Consider the following 18,800-nt stretch of genomic DNA (forward strand, 5'->3'; position numbering starts at 1 on the left):
ACTAGAAGATTTATAATAGAAATGTGAAGATTAAAATTTTGCCTTTTCTTACCACAAGAAAGAAAAGATGAGGGGGGAAAGGTCTGACTAGAATGAAATGATAAACATCAGTTTCTGGGGGGTGTGGTTAAGAAGGGGACTGACTCTTCGACTGTTTTAGTGATACTTAATTTTTAAGCCGGGTAGTGATGCACAGGTAGTCACTGTGTTATTCTTCATGTACATTCATGTATCTTAAACATGAATAAATCTTAAAAAGGATAAAATCCCAATGGTACGGTAAGCTGTTAGAAATAATAATAATGACATTTAAAAAGAACATTTAGTCCCTACAAAATTTTTTGAGAAGTGTTCACAATGGAACATTCCTTCCTTCCCTCATTAACTCATCTATTTATCAATGTTTTATTAAATGCCAACATTCAAGTCACTGCACTCCGGTTTATAGGTTGTGAACTAACCCTGAAAACAGCAGCTAGAAGACTGCTGATTCTGTACAGGGTACAACTAGAAGCTAAACTTGTCTCAAAAACTTACGAGTCTGGTGACTTTGAATAGCCGCTGCCAAAGAGGCTGCGCAGTGAGCGTGGCGGCGAGATCTTGGCATCCCGGGAATAGAAGACCATGCACACATCCTTGGTGATGACAGCTGGCTGGATACAATGATCCAGCTGAAAGCAAACAGGAGTGGGCTCCGATTAAACACAGACAGAGCATCTGTGACCACAGTCTGGGCACTACTGTATTGGGAAAGCTGCTCCCAGATGTGGGGGGTGGAGGATTTCAGCTCTACCGATGATTTCAACAGCAAATCAGAAGATAATACGTGCAAGGTCAGGTGGTGTTGCTTGCACATGCATTTATTTTTTTCAAAGTTTTTTTTCTGTAATAACGGCTAATATTTATTACTTGTTATATGCCAAGCACTGTTTGTTCTAAATCCTTTTCTGTGACCTCTCAACAACTTTCTGAGATAAATGCTATTATTATTACCCCTGTTTAAAAGACAAGGAAATTGAGGCACAGAGAGATGAAGTCACTTGTCCAAGGACATGAAGGCAGTAAGTGGCGGCACAGGGACTTGAACTCAGATAGGCTAGTTCCAGGGTCTGCGCTGTTAACCACTACTAGGCTCTGCCCACAACTACAAAGACAAGAGGTGGTATTCTTAAAATCATACATTCTTTGAAGAATGGGAATTGGGCTGCTAAAGCTGTAATAAAAGTTATGTGACTTTCTGATTAACCAGAGACCAGGAACAGAAGTTAATATAACCAGAACAGTTAGCAAAGTATAATAAAATAACTTCACGATGTGCAGGGGGAAAGGAAGACAAAATCAGTCAAATCTTTCCTCCCCATTTCCTGTTGTAACTTTCCCACTGTTCAGGGCTGGCTGTTCATGGCAACTCAAGTTGTGGGTCTTCTCACCTCCAGGTAGGCCGACAAGGTCATGTAGATCTTTTCCCCATAGGGTGTCACTCGGTTCAGAAGGAGGGAGTTATGGAGGGAGCTATCCCACACGGCCTCGAAACGATAGAAGGTCCTAAAGTCAAAAAGGCAAGAGGGAGTCATCCAGAAGAAGTTGAAGTCACCTTAGTCCAGCCACTGCCATTGTCAGTAATGCTGCAGAATCCCACACCGACCAGCATTTCCAACTTACCAAAGTCTAACGACAGAGCAGAACCTGTGCCTCCGAGGAGGGAAAGGCAGGCGCCCGTGCTCTTGCCCCCCACCCATCATCAAGGAACACTTAAGCTATGCTTTTTGTTGTTTGTTTTTTTGACAAGCCTGCTTCTCCTCTGCCTATAAACATAAAAATCGTGAGATCAATTGAAGGGATTAAGATGAAAAGGAGAAATGAGTATCAACAGAAACTAAAACAGGAAAGAAAGACTAAGTAAGCTCCTCTGTCAGTCAGTGATGAGGGCCGGAAGCAAAGATTCAGTCATTTGGAAGCTGCAGTCTTTGTATCTCGATCCCATTCTGCTGAGCCTCAGAAATGTCACAAACACTTCTGGGAGGGTTCATGAAAGAAACAGTATAGAGAGACTTGTTTTAAATAGAAGAATAAGAGGTTATTCTTAGCTGACATTTCAGCAAAAGAGAATGATTTTTTACACCAGAGCTAGCCAACTACTACTTATCAGTTTTCCAAAAAATTCACGTAAGAATCTTACATTCAAATAACTAGAAGCTTGATTATTTAATAAACACCCATAAACTGGTTTTTAAAGTTGCTTTAATATCTCTCTTCCCTCTTACTAGTAAAACACCATAGACCCTACTTGGCATTAAACCTTCCAGTTCAGCAAGTCTCACCTGAAGCACTGTCCTGAGTTCAACAGCAGTGTCACAGATCAACTCCCAACTCGACCCCCCGTGTCCCTCCCTCAGACCCCCGTTAGGACTGTTGGGGAAGACACTTCGTCCACCCCTTCAGAGTGAGCTTCCCATCACCACTAGCTCTCTGCACGTGTAATACACCCCACCCATTTCATCTAGAGTTCTGCACACCTTCTCCCCTGCCCAGTACGTTCCTCCTCACTCCTTCCCAAATGGTAACCTCACTGCAGCTGTCTTTTCTAGGTGTCCCATGACAAATAGCTGGCATACCTTCTCTTTAAACACATCTCCATGCTTCTTTCTCCAGAAATAAACAGAGAAAACAATACTTAAATGAACTCCGTAACCACACCTCATCCTCTGAGTGCCAGTGTCTGAAGCCTGATTATTTCATCTTGTAGCTACTTCTAGATCTAAGTCTTCTTGAAGTACAGTTGACCCCTGAACAACAGGGTAAGTTAGGGGGCTGACCCTCCATGCAGTTAAAAATCTGTGTATAACTTACAGTCGGCCCTCGGTACCCGAGGTTTTGCCTCCACTGATTCAGCCAACTGCGGATCACGTAGTATTGTGGTACTTACTACCGAAAACAATCCACACGCAAGCGGACCCGCGCAGTTCAAACCCGTGTTGTCCAAGGGCCTTCGGCTGTACGTGATACTCTCTCAAACATCTAGCTTTTGAGGCAGTGTGTATGGGTCAAGTAAATTCTCTACAAATACACCAAAGGACTACAGAGACAACTAACAGGACAAAGATGGACAAAGCAACCAAGAGAACCAAACAGCAACCACAACAAAGGCTGACAGAAGCCCTTCCCCAGCTCCTGGGCTCACTGGGCTCAGCAGAGAACCCTTTATGCATCCACAAAGCTCTGTTTCGATCACATCTAAACTGTAATTTGGTTTAAGACAAATTCTAATATTGGGTGGTGAAATCCATTACTTCAGCAGAAGCCACTTGAGGGCCCTGTCCCTGAGACTGCTCTTCTACTGTGTCCCGGGGTCTGCCGAGGTGCCTGGAATGGGGCCTGCCTGTCACACTGCAGGTCTGGACACCCCGTGCAGAGTGAAGTGAGGCCCCTCCTCAGGGCGAGGGCCCTGGAGACACTTGACAGCAACAAGCACTTCACTGACGCCTGGAACCCGCCACTCATCAAGCTCCGCACCAGAACCTAAGCATCTCCTGCTGCCAGTAATCAGGGTTCAAGGTTCCCTTTCCACTGAGGCAGATGTTTTGAATTTGTGTGAGAAAGCCTCTTCACATTTCTGTTTTCTGGTTTTCACTTAACCTAAAGAGGAAATTTCACTGGCAGAAACTTGGCTATCATAGAAAAATTCTGACATCACTAAAATCTCCCTGTATTGGGATGGAGGGAAAAAAGTGGGGTTTTTTTTTTGTTGTTTTGTCTGGTGCCTGGGAGTTACTGCAGCACATTCTTTTGAAATACTCACCAAGGGTGGCAACTCTTGAGAGGTGGTCATAAGAAATACAACCAAGACTGAAGAGAAATGTCCATGAAATCAAGCTAGCAAGAGAATTTGGAGTTAGAAACAGGGCTGAGTCCTGAGACATGCTGTCCTGTATGGCGCTAAGGTGGTCAGGAAAGAATCCCAAATGGATTTCTCAAGATGTTCCGGACAACGGCAGCGTGTATGTATATGTATGTGTGTGTCTGTACGTGTGTGTGTGTGTATGTGTTGTGTGCGTGTGTATGTGCATCTTTAAAAAAACATTTAGGCTAAATTGTCATGTATCACTTCCTTCAGTTTTCTTCCCTAAATGAGACGAAGAGAGAGATGGGGGAAAATTTCCTTTACTACTGAACCAGGAACTTTTTCTTTTCCAAAAGCAGAAAATAAATAGATGAGACAAGCAGTCCTGACAGGAGAAAGAGAAATGTTTAAAAATAAAAAGAATATTTCTCACAGACTCAGCTACTCAATTAACTAAATTGGTCTCTACTACTACACAGGACAAAACAAAGAAAAAAGTGAACAATTATGCAAGCCTGAGATTCCTTATGAAATGACGGGAGTAACATTCTACTTTGTAATGTGGAAGAGAAAAACTTGAAGGGGCATAGAATAAAATGGGCAAGTTTACTAAATGGAATGAGAAAATAATTAAGAACTCTACAAATTACTTAAGAGCCTACATGTGAAACTATACATGCATCAGAAAAACCCAGGGCACAAGGGTGCAGAATAAGGTCTTGCTCTATCCTAGGTGGGCACAAGTTTACATGGTGGAAAACTATTAAATTAAAATAGCAGTCAAAGCTACATAAGACATAAAGCATTCTGATAAACTAGAATCTTTATGTGCAAAAAACAGCAAACAGAAAATACCTAGGAATATCCTTATCAAGAAAGAGCCTGTAAAAACACAGAAAAAGCTTTTGTTAGTGCAGCAAAAGAAAAAAAAGGAAAAAAGAGAGGGAGAGAGAGAGAGGAGAGAGAAAAAAATATATATAAAAACACAAGTTTGCTGATAAGCAAAAGTGAATTCAAGTGGACAAACAATTAACAGAGAATTCCATGGGACACAATTTGATAAAGGGCTTACAATGACATGGGTCCCTCTCCTGAGACGTTCAGTTAAGGAAATGCTGGGCACAGAAGGGAGAGTGGAGACCACCTCTATTAACATCCCTTTAGGAGGTGACTTACTATTGGAAATGGTAGGAAGTTGCTGTGGAGTTAAGGGAAAACCAAGTCAGCAGGTAACAGAAACGCAGGGCTGGGAAGAAAAGGAGTAATGGCCCTTGTCAGCTGCGCTGACAATATATATATATATTGATATATATATCAATATATCACAAGAGCCCTCTAATTACGTATGTAATACACCCAACTGGAGTTCTGTAAGTTCAACTTTAAACATTAAACCTTAGGCAAAAAGAACAAAAGCTCTCTTAACCAAACTCCATTTAGCCACTTACCAAATGAACTTATGCTCTCCACATCCCTACAATGTATAGACTGACGTCCATTTCTCACTGAACATTATTCTAAAATAAAGAGGTAGCTCATCGCCCAGAAAATTTGCTCCAAAGAGCTGAGTTTCATGCTTCTCAAGTGTCAGTACTATAAACCTGTTTATGTGGTTGTATTTGTTATTATAATTATCTAATTTAATTAAATATTAGATAAATCACTGAAACATGAGGGCAAAAAGAATTTTTGCTTAGTGTGAAACAAAACTAAGTGTGGAAACTTAGTGTGAAAAATAAATTGAACATTTAAAAAAAACTTGATAATGGTGAATTGTTTAAAAAACAGCTGTTAAGTTTGGGTGAGATCAATGTAAAAGAAAGAGGGAAATAAAATTTTGATGATATATGATAAGAAGTTTAAAGGATTTTGCACTTAGATTTTGTTCATAGGTTTCTAGTTCCACCAAATTGAAAAACATAGGTGATGAATTATGGGTGTGGCTTTGCAAGAAAGACAGTCAGAAGTCTAATAAATGAGCCTACAATTAAAGAAAAGGCCTTGGCCCTATAGCAAGAGCTTGACAAATTAATGTACATTTATATACTTTAAGTTAAAACAAGTGTTTAAAGTCTGTATATTCTTTTTAAAATTTTTATTTATTTATATTTTGGCTATGTTAGGTCTTCGCTGCTGTGCGTGGGCTTTCTCTAGTTGTGGCAAGCAGGGGCTACTCTTCCTTGCAGTGCACGGACTTCTCATTGCGGTGGCTTCTCTTGTTGCGGAGCACGGGCTCTAGGCGCACGGGCTTCAGTAGTTGCGCAGGCTCAGTAGTTGTGGCGCATGGGCTTAGTTGCTCCGCGGCATGAGGGATCTTCCTGGACCAGGGCTCGAACCCGTGTCCCCTGCATCGGCAGGTGGATTCTTAACCACTGCGCCACCAGGGAAATTCCTCCTTTTATTACTCTTGACTTTAGCAATTTTTTTTTTAACTTTTTTTTTTTTTTAACCTTTTCGGCTGTGTTGGGTCTTTGTTGCTGCATGCGGGCTTTCTCTAGGTGCAGCGAGCAGCGGTTACTCTTCATTGCAGTGCATGGGCTTCTCACTGTGGTGGCTTCTCTTGTTGTGGAGCACGGGCTCTAGGCACGTAGGCTTCAGCAGTTACAGCACACGGGCTCAGTAGTTGTGGCACGCAGGCTGTAGGCACGCGGGCTCCAGTAGTTGCAGCACGTGGGCATAGTAGTTGTGGCACACAGGTTTCGTTGCTCCGCGGCATGTGGGATCTTCCTGGACCAGGGCTCAAACCTGTGTCCCTTGCGTTGGCAAGTAGATTCTTAACTGCTGCGCCACCAGGGAAGTCCCAGCAACTTTTTTGATTAACTCTAAGCTTCTACTGGGAAAGATAAACTGCTTCTAACAAAGCCAAATTCATCTTCTACAGCATGTGACATGCTGCTGGACAGAAATCAAAAGACTTTTGAAGGTTACTCTAATGTAGGCAAGTTTAACACAACCAGCACTTCAACCAAACACCATTTTTCCCTGTTTTGCTAAGTACCATAGGGAAGTTTAAGATATATTTCTCATAGTTGCAAGGAAAATGTGGTGAATGCCAGCTGAATACTTGCTGTAAATGTCTGACAGAAGAGGGAACGCTATGTGGGGTTAATGCTGACTTCAGAGAAATGGTATTGTTCAAGATTTTGCCCAGGAATAGGCCAAGGCGGGGGTCAAAGCACCCTACTTTACCTCTGCCACACCCCCTCCACATAGGTACACACCCTCTCACCCACCTTCCCTTTGTGTCCACAGCTCCTGCCAGCTCCTCTGACTGGCAAAAAGCAAACAGACATTTGTTTCCTTTTCCTCACTCCCAGGCAAAACAGTAACACAAAGAAACAATGTAAAGAAATTAATCCTGGCCCAACTTTTCATTTCTGCTTCTGCTTCTTGTCTCATTTTTCCTCTCCCTCTTGCCAACACATGTGAGCAACTTTTTTAGGAACAGGCAGACCACAGAGAATTCCTGTAATTCGAAGGCTGAGCTCTGAGCCCACATTAGAACACACAGCCACTCCTGTTTCCTAGCCCTCACCACGCAGAGAAGTGGGAGTCTCTGTGCACGATGACGGGACTCCTTTCCCAGGGAGGTAAAAGCGCCCCAGCAGATTTATTTCCAGTCTGACACGGGAATGTAGAACGGCTAGGTACTTTATGCATTGTCATCACTTGATTATAAAATGGAATTCTAAGGGAAACTAATTTAAAATTTAAAATAAAATTCATTATTTATAGCAGCCAATCTTAGAAGAGTTTATAATAATTTATTGCCTTTATGCATAAAGGAAAATGAAAAGCAGATACTGAGACTCCTTGAGCCGATACTGGCAGCAGCAAAGATGAAAACAAGAGGGTTCACTATACCTTGGAGGGCATGCTCCCATGACACCCCAGGCCGAGAGGTCTTTCTCCACAGCAATCACTTCATAGGAAAACATTTAGTCTTAGCCGTAATTAATTAGTACTTTTAAACCCTTGGTTGGCATGCTGAGTTTTCTTTTTCTGCTTTTTCTCTGTCACTGTATTACATCTACTCAAACTCCCCAGGGGATAGAACATTTCCATTCTCTGGGGGTATCATCACATACAAGTATCTCCAATGATTTATGTTTTTATTTTTGAAGAGCAGGGCGGACAGGGGAGGAAACAGGGAACTTTGAAGTGAGAAGGGGAGAGTCATTAATGAACAAGGAATCTACAGTGAATCAATCAACCCCCCTAGGGCTGACTCACCACATTCCCCGGGTGCCCCACCTGCTAGAGTTGTGGGAAGACTTCAGGTACTTGGCAGAGATGATATTTAAGGAGAGGATGGCATCAACTGTGGCTTCGTCCACCTCAGCTTTATTCCGAATCCGGCCTGAGAGAAAGAAGAAAGAAACCAGAACATGGGTATGTTTAAAAACAAAGTGGTAGGACTTCCCTGGTGGCGCAGTGGTTAAGAATCCGCCTGCCAATACAGGGGACACGGGTTCGAGCCCTGGTCCAGGAAGATCCCATGTGCCATGAAGCAACTAAGCCCGTGCGCCACAACTACTGAGCCTGCGCTCTAGAACCCGCGAGCCACAACTACTGACGCCTGCACTCTAGAGCCCGCGAGCCACAACTACCGAGCCCGCGTGCTGCAACTACCGAAGCCCGTGCACCTACAGCCCGTGCTCCGCAACAAGAGAAGCCACCGCAGTGAGAAGCCCGTGCACTGCAACGAAGAGTAACTGCCGCTCAACGCAACTAGAGAAAGCCCGCGTGCAGCAACGAAGACCCAATGCAGCCAAAAATAAATAAATAAATAAATTTATTTAAAAAAAAGAAATCTGCCTGCCAACGCAGGGGACACGGGTTCGAGCCCTGGTCCAGGAAGATCCCACATGCCGCGGAGCAACTAAGCCCTTGCACCACAACTACTGAGCCTGCACTCTAGAGGCCGGGAGCCACAACTACTGAAGCCCGCACACCTAGAGTCTGTGCTCTGCAACAAGAGAAGCCACTGCAGTGAGAAGCCCGTGCACCGTAATGAAGAGTATCCCCCGCTTGCCGCAACTAGAGAAAGCCTGCGCACAGCAACCAAGACCCAACACAGCCAAAAATAAATTAATCAATTAATTTTTAAAAAATCAACTGATTTTAATAAATAAATAAATAAATAGAAACAAAGCGGTAATTCATTAGGCCAAAAAGAGACTGTCAAATCTCTGTGTAATTTCAGGTGCCGGAAGCGTTGTTTGGTCAGTTATAATCCTACAGTCTAATTCTGTAATTCTTGGCCTTCCATTCTTCTCCATATTCTATCTCCCCTTTACATCCCACATTTAGCCAACGGTGAAAACTTACCCTTTGTTCAAAGAGCTTCTCATATCTGTCTCAGCTTTAATTTCCAACATCACTGCCCTGCTCACGAAGGTCATCCCCTTCTGATCTCAGACATGGCAACAGCCACTTAACTGGTCTCCCTACTGCTCTCACGTCTCCCCCTTTCCAAGCCATCCCACACTCACCTTCTACAAACTTCTTAAGCCACTGCCTTCATTACACCACTTTCTTTTTCAAAATCTTACAATGCTGTTTTCAAATAACAGTAGGGGATGCAGCACTGCATAGAGGTTAACAACACAGTCTCTGGAGCAGGACTGCCTGGGTTCAAATGTCAGCTCCAGCACTAACTATCCGTGCGGCCTGGGCATGTGCTCAACCTCTGAGCCTCACTTTCCTCACCTGTGAAGTGGGAATAACAATGCTTCCCGTACAAGATTGTTATGAACATATTATATGTTATGTTATATTAAATAAACTAATATTTTTAGAGCATTCAGAAAAGCACCTGCCACATTTCATGTTTGTTATAAAAATAATAAGCCATAGGGTTATAGAGAAGCCTTAGTTAACTGCTGCCTCTGCACCCCACCCTTTCTGGTCAGAAAGCATCTCTCTTGTTTTATGTAATAATTAATCTTGAAAAGCTTGAAAACCACTGCCCCAGATAGGACAGAGTATAATCTTCCTTCCAGGCCTTCTTAATCTGGTCCACAGATACGCAAGGGGTTTATGGTTAGAATTCAGGAGGTCTGAACTGGATGGGAAAAAAAAATTACAACTTTATTTTCAGGAACCTCTAACTGAAATTTGCCTTTCCCTGCAATTATGAGGGGAGGGCACAAACCACAGGAGAATCAGCAGTACCCATACCTCTGTCCCCAGCAGAAATCACAGATGTTTTCGTATCACACTAATGTGAAGGATCTTGACATTCATCACCACTTTGAAATGATAGAAATTAGACCTGCTGCTTATTGACCGCATCACTGAAGAGCTTATGTTACAAATTTGTTGAGTAGTTTAACAATTGTATTTCAATATTAGTAGTCTTTGTAGTCCTAAGTGCTTTATTTTCTACATTTAAAAACATAATTCTGAGGCTTCACCACTGCCAAAGGGGTCCATGGCAAAACTAGGTTCAGACGCCCTGCCTTGGGCTCTCGTTCTACAGCTTATGCTGTTTGGCCACTCTTTCCTCTCATGGTGCTTTAGTTTAGTCTCCCCACTCTGGCCATAGATTTCTAGCCATTTGCACGTTAGACATTGCTGACTCTAACTCCAAATGCTTGCAGAAAAACGAAACCCTCTAAGTCCTCTCAAACCTTCTCAGATCATCTCCCACAAGCTAACCCAGTTCTCCTGGATCTTTTTTGTCAGCAACTCTTTTAGCACAGGTCTTTCAGTTGTTCTCATTTGGTACTCACTCATCAAACTGCTCTGTACATGCACACACGCTGTCTCCTCACTAGACCCCAAGCTCACAAGGAGCAGAGACTTCTCTTAGGCCCTCTCACAGCCTCGGGCCCAGAACTGCTCCCACAGGCACTGAGAAAAACAATGGCAGGTTGAATAACTGATGAAGGGAGCTGGGAAACAAGAGTAGTTTCCAACTCAAGGACTCTCTTCTGACAGTCACGCTCTCCAGCGCAGCCTTCCGCACACTCCCTGTGCTCCGAACAGGGAGCAGTCACTCCGCTAAGGCCCGTCCTCAGCTGCTGGAACATACTCACCTCCCACCAGCTCACGGACATCCTTCCAGTGGAGTTCACTCCCTTTCTCATGGATAATGGTTACTGTGATCCTTCGCTGGATGCCCTAGATAATGGAGCAGGGTTGCAATTTAGCTGGGATAATCTCTTATTTCCTCTTGTCTGTTGTTTTCTGGATTGTCTGATGGGCAGGAAGGGGAGGTATGGAGGGGGAGGGGAAATGCTGTCCACACTGCTATTCTGAACAAAGGGACACAGGTCAGGGACTGAGGAAGAGCCAGGTTCTGATATGGCTTTTAAGAACCGATGCCCAGATTGAAAGTCCCCGAGTGTGCCCATCTGGCTCATAAGCACTTTTGGGCACTGACTAAATCTACTTTTGATTTGCCAAAGGGGGACCTACATTTCATGGCCAGATTTTTAGTCCACTGAAACCTTCATCTTCAATCTCCATTAAGAACTTTTGGCTGTGAAAGCAGAGTTTCCAAACATCACCAAGTGAAAATTGTATAAAATAACATGGGAGCTGCACAAATTACCATGTAACTGAATGAAATAAAGTCTTTCAATATAACTCTTTTAAAATATATTTACGGGGCTTCCCTGGTGGCGCAGTGGTTGAGAGTCCGCCTGCCAATGCAGGGGACACGGGTTCGTGCCCCGGTCCGGGAAGATCCCACATACCGCGGAGCGGCTGGGCCCGTGAGCCATGGCCGCTGAGCCTGCGCGTCCGGAGCCTATGCTCCGCGACAGGAGAGGCCGCAACAGTGAGAGGCCCGCGTACCGCAAAAAACAAAAACCAAAAAAAAACCATATATATATATTTACACATAAAAGCCAGGGTATATATCAATAAATATAAGCCAAGGTTTGAGAAACATTAAGGAAAGGAGAAAAAAAAAAATGATGGGGCAATGTCCCCTGACCTCCAAATACCCTTGAAATGGAGATTAAAAAAAGCAGAGAAACAGAGAGTTATGTTTCTTATTCTAACTTTTTTGGTGTTCCCTTCTAAGCCCTCTTTTGCTCCTTCCTTAGTACCTGGTGAAGCAAAAATGTCCCTTGGCAGGGCAAGCCTGCTGTATGATCAACCACAGCTGGAATATACCTATAAAAACAGAAATGTAAAAGAAAGAAGTTAGAATGCTTGTGCTAAGTGCCACTTCACCTGCAAGGTCCTCCCTGGTCACTCCAGCCCTCAGTGGTCTTTGTTTTCTAAACTCTGATCCCATATCTTTCTCACCATCTGGGGTGGACATTTAATTGGATAGTCATAGGCATTTAGTAAACCTTTCCACATATGTATGTCTCATCATCCTGACTAGACTGAAGTATTCTTAGGGCAGTAACATCTTTTGGCTCCAATCCCAGCTCTCTGTCTAACAGATAGTTCCATAAATAACATATAACTGCAATGGCAAGTGTCAGGAGATAAGAAAGAGATAATTTCAGATTCTAGATCATTTTTTAAGAGTCAGAAAGCAATTAACTCAGTAGAAACCATTTACTGTAACTACTGCTCCCTCATAATGCAAGTTATAATCACATTATAGATCTGTCTGTGGAAAGTCAAATTCCTCGAAGCAATGTCACTACTGACAACTCTATATAGGATCGATAGAGCCAAACCTCACACACGGTAGGAACTCAATAAATGTTTTATGGAGGTGATCATAATGGTATTACCCAGCATTATAAATAGAGGATCATTAAGATAACATTTATCCCCTACCCTTTACACTAACTGATACAGCCCCTTGCCTCTGTTTCGGGAGAGGGATCTCTTTTGTGTTTTTCAAAAGCATGTCTGAGACAACTATAAACAGCAATTACATTCGTCACTTAGTCTAACACAGCTCACACAGAGAGAGTAAGCTGATGCTGACCATTTTGATCTGGGCCAGTAGTCCTCAACTGGGGGTAATTTTGACCCCTAGGGGCCATCTGGCAATGTCTCTTGTCACAGCAGGAGGGGAGGTGCTACTGGCATCTTATGGGTAGAGGCCAGGGATGCAGCTAAATATCCTACAATGCACAGGACAACCCCCAACAACAGAGAACCATCTGGCCCCAAGTAGTGAGAGGCTGACAAACCTTGGTCTACAGAAACATTCTGTCCCCTAATCCCCTGACATATTGATATGCCTTTGGCCCTTTTATGTGCAATATGCTTCTGACTCCCTTTGCTTTGCTGCTGCTAAAACCCACTTTGCAGGTTGTCCTCCCTCATAGCAAAGTGCCATTCTTCATGATCTCGCTATTGCTAACAAGAAGGTACATTATTATACTAGACAGTTCTCTGACAAACATCTGATTCAAAGAATAATATAAAGACCCTCCCCACCCCAAATTCAGTTCAAAACTGAAATATGACAATGTTCTGTGAACCCAAAGACGAGAGACTCAAAATTACATTTTCTAATTTTGGAAAAGTTGTCATATTTAAAAATTTATAAAGTTGGACTTACTCTCCTGTAGGCTCCAATTCACTGATCTCAAACCAAACCAGAAGATCGTACTTGCTCATGCTCTGGCCAAGGCTGGTTTTGCTCATGGTATTTAACTTGGTGGCTGGAACTTTTAAAAGTTTTTGGAAAATGTTAAAATTTGGTCCAAGTCTACTCAGCAAAGGTATAAGCTTCTCTAATGTCAGTCTTCAAGGACACACTTGGGAAAGGCAGCGAGAGTGAGGGGATAGATTTCAGTGCAGAAGAGCCAGAGAAACTTCACCGTCAACTATATTAGTACCTCTAACTTCAGAGAACAAGGAAAACGGAGAGTCAGCATCTTTTTCCCTCTCAACAAACTACCCAATGATGAGAAAACAGGTTTCATGCAGAGTAAATGTGCTCACAAAACCATTAAAAAACCTTCCTTAGACTCTCACATTTGCGGCATGCAGAGCACGGTAACAATGTGGGACAGGCAATGTGGGGCGAGCCTCGCTCATCACAGGGCCTCATCAAAGCTGCTGTGGTGGGAAAGACCCATCCTCCAACCCAGTGGTTCCTGAACCTCCCTGCACACGAGGGTCGCCTGGGGATCTTAAAGATGGCCCAGGCCACACCACCAGCCAATTAAATCACAGTCTCTAGGGGTGGGACTCAGCCCTCTGAGAGGTTTGAAGTCCCCCCAGGTGATTCTAATGTGTGGACAAGTTTGGGAACCACTGGTCTCTTCTGTAAATACAGGATTCTGTAAATGATCTCATGTTACCCATTTTCTTCAGATGTGAATTCCATATTCTTATCTGTACCTATGAGATATATTAGCCAAAACCCCCGTATTTTCAAGAATTTCAGATTCCACATGGTGGGCATTTTGAAACACTATGTAGAAATTCTGAAATCTTGGCAATACAAAGAGGGCTCTCTGCTCTGAACCTGGGAGCAGTGGTGTGAGTCCAGTGACTTGGGATCTAATTATCGCTCAACCACTAACTAGCTATGAAACTTTGGTTGAGTCACTTAACCTCTGGGAGTCTGTCTCCTCAACTAGAAAATGAAGATCATAATATCCTGCCTACTATCTAAAAAGATGTTGTGAGGATCCACGGACACAATGCATCTAAAGGGGCTGTGTGACTCATACAGCGCTATTCAGAGGCATGGCCTATCAGCATTGTTCACCCCAGCTGAATTCCAGGTAAGCTGGTGATGATGCTAATCAAGAAGATAATAGGGGGTTAATGGCTCTGGTGGGCATCTGAGGTTCAGAAAGCAAAACTAGAGCATTACAAAAAGCCAGCTACCAGTAAAAACATCCTTTAAAATTAAAAATACCATTGCAAAGAATCCACACCAACAAATATAAGGAGCCCCCCCACCCCCCCCACCCCCCTGGATGATGTGAAAGGGGCATAAATAGAGAAGGTGCTTCCTAAAAATCTCTCTGAAGGAAATGTGATATGATCTTGACAATGTGCTGAACTCTACATGCAGGTCAAGTAGCAAACAGAAACGTCGGTGTTTCATACACGGAGAGCCAGGCTTTAGGACCAGCCTCTGAGGATGGTTCTGAATCTAAGGCAGAGCTAATTTTAGCTACTAACCATCTCGTTTAGGTACCCTCTCGGTCTGGCGGCTGGGAACTGGCAGAAAGAGAAAAGGCGGCATTGGGTCAGCCTCATCCTGGAAGGTGGCAATGGCGGAGGATGCGAGCACACTGGCGTGCTCAGAAAATGTGTCCAACACATGCACATTCACATAGTCAGATATGAGAAACCGAATCAGCTCAATCTTTCTCTCATGGTCTGAAGGCAGGACGGAGGCGAGGAGCACAGAGGTGGAGAATGAGCACAGGGCGGGGTGGGAATGAGGCAAGTGGGCAACGAGGAAAAGGGATGAAAATAAACAAAGAAAAATCAGAACAGGATACATGAACATGCGGAATAAACGTAATATGCCAAGGAGTGCCCAGTCACCTGACAGTTAAAGGGAGTTACACACAAAGCAGAGAGATTTAGGAACACGGAGCTTATCAAAATCTGCAGTAAGAAGACCACAGTATCGGCGGGGATATAGAGCCCTATTGTTTGGCACCTCTTATTTCCATCAGGAGCCAACAATTCTCGTTCCTACTGGACACCAGAACACACAAGGATGCACAGAAGTGGAGTAGGAATTTGAATATGATTTTTTATCTGAAAAGTCACTCAGAATAAGAGATGTACATCATACAAAGAATGCAGCTGTGCTCACCTGGCTTGGATAGTGGCATGGGCGGAGGGAAGAATCGTCGAGATGGCTGGGGTGGACTGCAAAGGAAGACAAAAGTTCTTCAAGACTAAACAGTCCCATGCTGGTATTAGTGGCGTGTTTAAATCCCCTTTAAAAATGGATCATTTGTACTTTCAACTCTGGTACCTTATCAGATATCAGATATAAACCCACACAGTAAAACTGAGGCTAAGACATTTTGATAAAAGTCCCCTTGTAAGTCAGAGCTAACAAATAAGAAAAATTTTTCTGTTAACAAGGACACCCTGCCATCATCCCGAAGTCCCCATCATTGTCCTCCTCCCCAATTTTGATGAGACACATGCTTCATAGTGGCTTTATGCTTCATAAAGTTCTGGGCGGTTAGGACCAATTATACACAACTTTCAGGTTATATCCCTATCACCTCAACTTTCTATCCTATTCAGAGTCTCTTCCTACAAAAAGACAGTACTCAAGGTCACCTGCGAAAAACTCAGTTTGCTCTACCTACAGTTAGTGACTGGGTGGCTTAGAAGAAAGATGGTGATGTTTCTGAAATGGAAACATAGGGTAATATATAAAACTGTTATTTACCTATCTTAATTCCTCAAAAGATTTCTTCTTTTCCAGCAAGTGACAGTAACAACAATAACAACAACAATAATATCAATAACAAAAATCTTTGCTCATTCGGTCCAAACCTGTTAAGCTCCTGTCCTTGCAGGTGAAGTGGGTGCTGCTGATAATGCCCAAAGACTTCAAACACGATAGGCTTCGTTTTGATATAGTCCACAAATGATTCCGTAACCTCCACTGCAATCTAATAAGGAATAAAGGCAACCTAGATTAGCGAAAGATTTATTATAGGAAAATACACATTTTTGCTGCAAACAGCACTACAGCACTTTGAGTACCCAGTATGTGCTGGGAATTTTACTATGAAGGCCTCTCACACCAAAAGAGAGGGGCTCTTCTCTGGTTTTCGTTCTACAGTTAACTTCACCAAGCTTCAGGCATTCAACACCCTCCACTGTCTGCCCCAAATGACCTCTGGCCCTTCTGCTGTCCTTCACACAATGTTTGGACTCAATCTGCTGCTCCCTTCACCTGCTCTCTCCTCCACCGTGCCTGAGGGCTGGCCCAGGCTTCAGTCGTGCCTGGGAGGCCTTCCCACATCTCTGTACCTCTGTCATCCCTGTACTTCAAGGCCCAGCTCAAATGGCAACAACAGTATGAAAAACACGACTGCAGACTCTGTGCCAGGTACAGTGCCAAGCGTGACCCACCTTTTCTTATTTACACTACAGTCTTCAGGAAGTTCCCCCACCTCCTTTCTCTACAAAAACATCCACCCCCAACAAAGAATGTAGCTTAAAAGACTCTTCCCATTAGTAGAAATAACTCTCTCTTTTCTACTCCCGTTGCATTTAATGAATACCTTTCGAATGTTTCTATATCCTGTATCACTACTGTTTAAATATGCATTTATTTCCCCTATCATAATTCTAAGCTCTTCGGAGGCATAATCTATCCTGTGATCCATCTGAGCACCCCCCCAGTGGCGTCAGGCACAGTCCTTGTGCACAGGAGCCAATCAATATTTATCATATACAGGCATGCTCATATTTATGCAATTAAACATAAAAAAGAAAACAGTGTGTTCTGTATTTGCTTGTTCCATTTCTGGAGTTGTCCTTTCCTCTCGCATTTTAGGGAGTGGATTATGGTTGGCAAGAGAATGAGACTGTTCAAGCAGTAGTGAAGCTCCTGGATGCTAGAGCCACGTTTCCCTGGGTTCAAACCCCACCTCTGCCTCTTCCTAGCTTTGTAACCTTGGTGAGTGACTTCGAGTGCTCTCCGCCTCGGTAATCTCACCTATAACGTGGGGATTATGATAGTATATGGCATAAAAGTGAGGATTAAATGAATTAAGACACAAAAACACACCTATAACAATGACTGACACAAAATAAGCTCTCAGTGAATGTTAGCTATTGTAATGAGGATCACGACTTTTGAACAGAGTTGAGCAAATCTTTCTAGAAGAGATAGAAGGTCTGTTTTCTTATTCCACTTATGAGAGAGTTGTAAGGGGCATTAGAGGGCTAATCATAGAATCAGCTGCAAGGAAACAGATTCTGAATCTTAATTTAGCTACAAAATGTATTTCATAGTTTCTACATTAATTGCAACCAAATTATTTGTCTCTTATGGTTTAAAGAATAACATATTAACTTTAACAAAACTCATAGGCAACATGCTTGTTATTCGAGGAAGGAAACACTAAAACAACTCACTACATTCAAACCGACAAAGGATTTATTGGCAGACCAACCCCCAGGCTACTCACAGGCCCCACTGTAATTCAGAGAAGATGCTGCCTGCTCTGTCCACTGAGGATTAGCTCAGGGCCCTGGCCGCTCCCTCCACTGTCTGTTCTCATCACAGAGCTCCCCCTACACAGCATCTTAGATTATCAACCTTCTTCAGCTGAGAAAGCCAAAGGGACCCACACATGACGACTGCCTCACCCCAGCTGCTTCAAGGTACCACAAACCCGCAAAACATTTGGCAAAAACGTCCACGTCACTTACATTCTGCACATGATAAAAGCCCAGAGGACTTCCTCTGCCATTGTTTTTGAGGGGTTCAGTGGAGAATGCTTCATCATGGCGATGCAAAAAGCTTACGAGAAAAAAAAAAAGACCCGCGTGAATTTCGTATTAATGGTTTCATCAGGATCAGCTTGGATCCCACGGAGAGTAGCACCTTACTTAAGTAGAGTCTTTAACTGAGTCAAGTTATTTATGTTTCCTTGTAGAGAACGTTTTCCATATCACTCAGATAGCATTTTAGCTTTTATGTCAAAAATGACTGAAAAATCAACTAACCCTATCACTTAGCCATGTGAATGTATGAACAGTGAATTCAGTGAACTCCTATTCCCTTGTAAAAGTTTTTTACTGAAAATAAAAATTGTGAAATCATTTTGTACAGAAAAGATTTGGCAGATTAAAGCTTCTATAAGGTAGTATCAAAGCCTGTGGACAGCATACTTGCCTGGGAGTCTATCTAAGACCAGCTAGGAGGAGATTCAAATATCACCTCTTCCAGGAAAACTTCCTTGACTCACTCAAACAGTTCTACGTTCCCACAGCACTAGAGACCTATTTTTCTTCAACAGCAATGATATCATTGTTTGTAATAATGTACTTATTTGCTTGTCTCCCCAAAAGA

General features: G+C 43.1%; 1 protein-coding gene across 20 annotated transcripts in view; it reads right to left on the minus strand.

Annotated features, from left to right (window-relative positions):
- Positions 1 to 18,800, minus strand: part of KIF1B (kinesin family member 1B) — a 148,343-nt gene that overhangs the window by 12,691 nt on the left and 116,852 nt on the right. For 16 of the 20 annotated variants that reach the window (XM_089901520.1, XM_089901491.1, XM_089901508.1 and 13 more), the window contains 9 exons: positions 18,158 to 18,248; positions 16,265 to 16,383; positions 15,564 to 15,619; positions 13,332 to 13,440; positions 11,905 to 11,971; positions 10,885 to 10,969; positions 8,075 to 8,201; positions 1,431 to 1,545; positions 538 to 671 (listed from right to left, as the gene is read on the minus strand). In XM_089901520.1, the coding sequence (XP_089757646.1) occupies positions 538 to 671; positions 1,431 to 1,545; positions 8,075 to 8,201; positions 10,885 to 10,969; positions 11,905 to 11,971; positions 13,332 to 13,440; positions 15,564 to 15,619; positions 16,265 to 16,383; positions 18,158 to 18,248 (903 nt within the window). The remainder of the gene's footprint in view (positions 1 to 537; positions 672 to 1,430; positions 1,546 to 8,074; positions 8,202 to 10,884; positions 10,970 to 11,904; positions 11,972 to 13,331; positions 13,441 to 15,563; positions 15,620 to 16,264; positions 16,384 to 18,157; positions 18,249 to 18,800) is intronic. The other 4 variants (XM_089901479.1, XM_022598495.3, XM_022598501.3 and 1 more) reach the window with 2 other exon arrangements.

The sequence above is a fragment of the Delphinapterus leucas genome, chromosome 1, assembly GCF_059928025.1.
Source record: "Delphinapterus leucas isolate spDelLeu-1000000601 "Yukka" chromosome 1, BTC_Dleu_Yukka2, whole genome shotgun sequence".
NCBI classification, from domain to species: domain Eukaryota; kingdom Metazoa; phylum Chordata; class Mammalia; order Artiodactyla; family Monodontidae; genus Delphinapterus; species Delphinapterus leucas.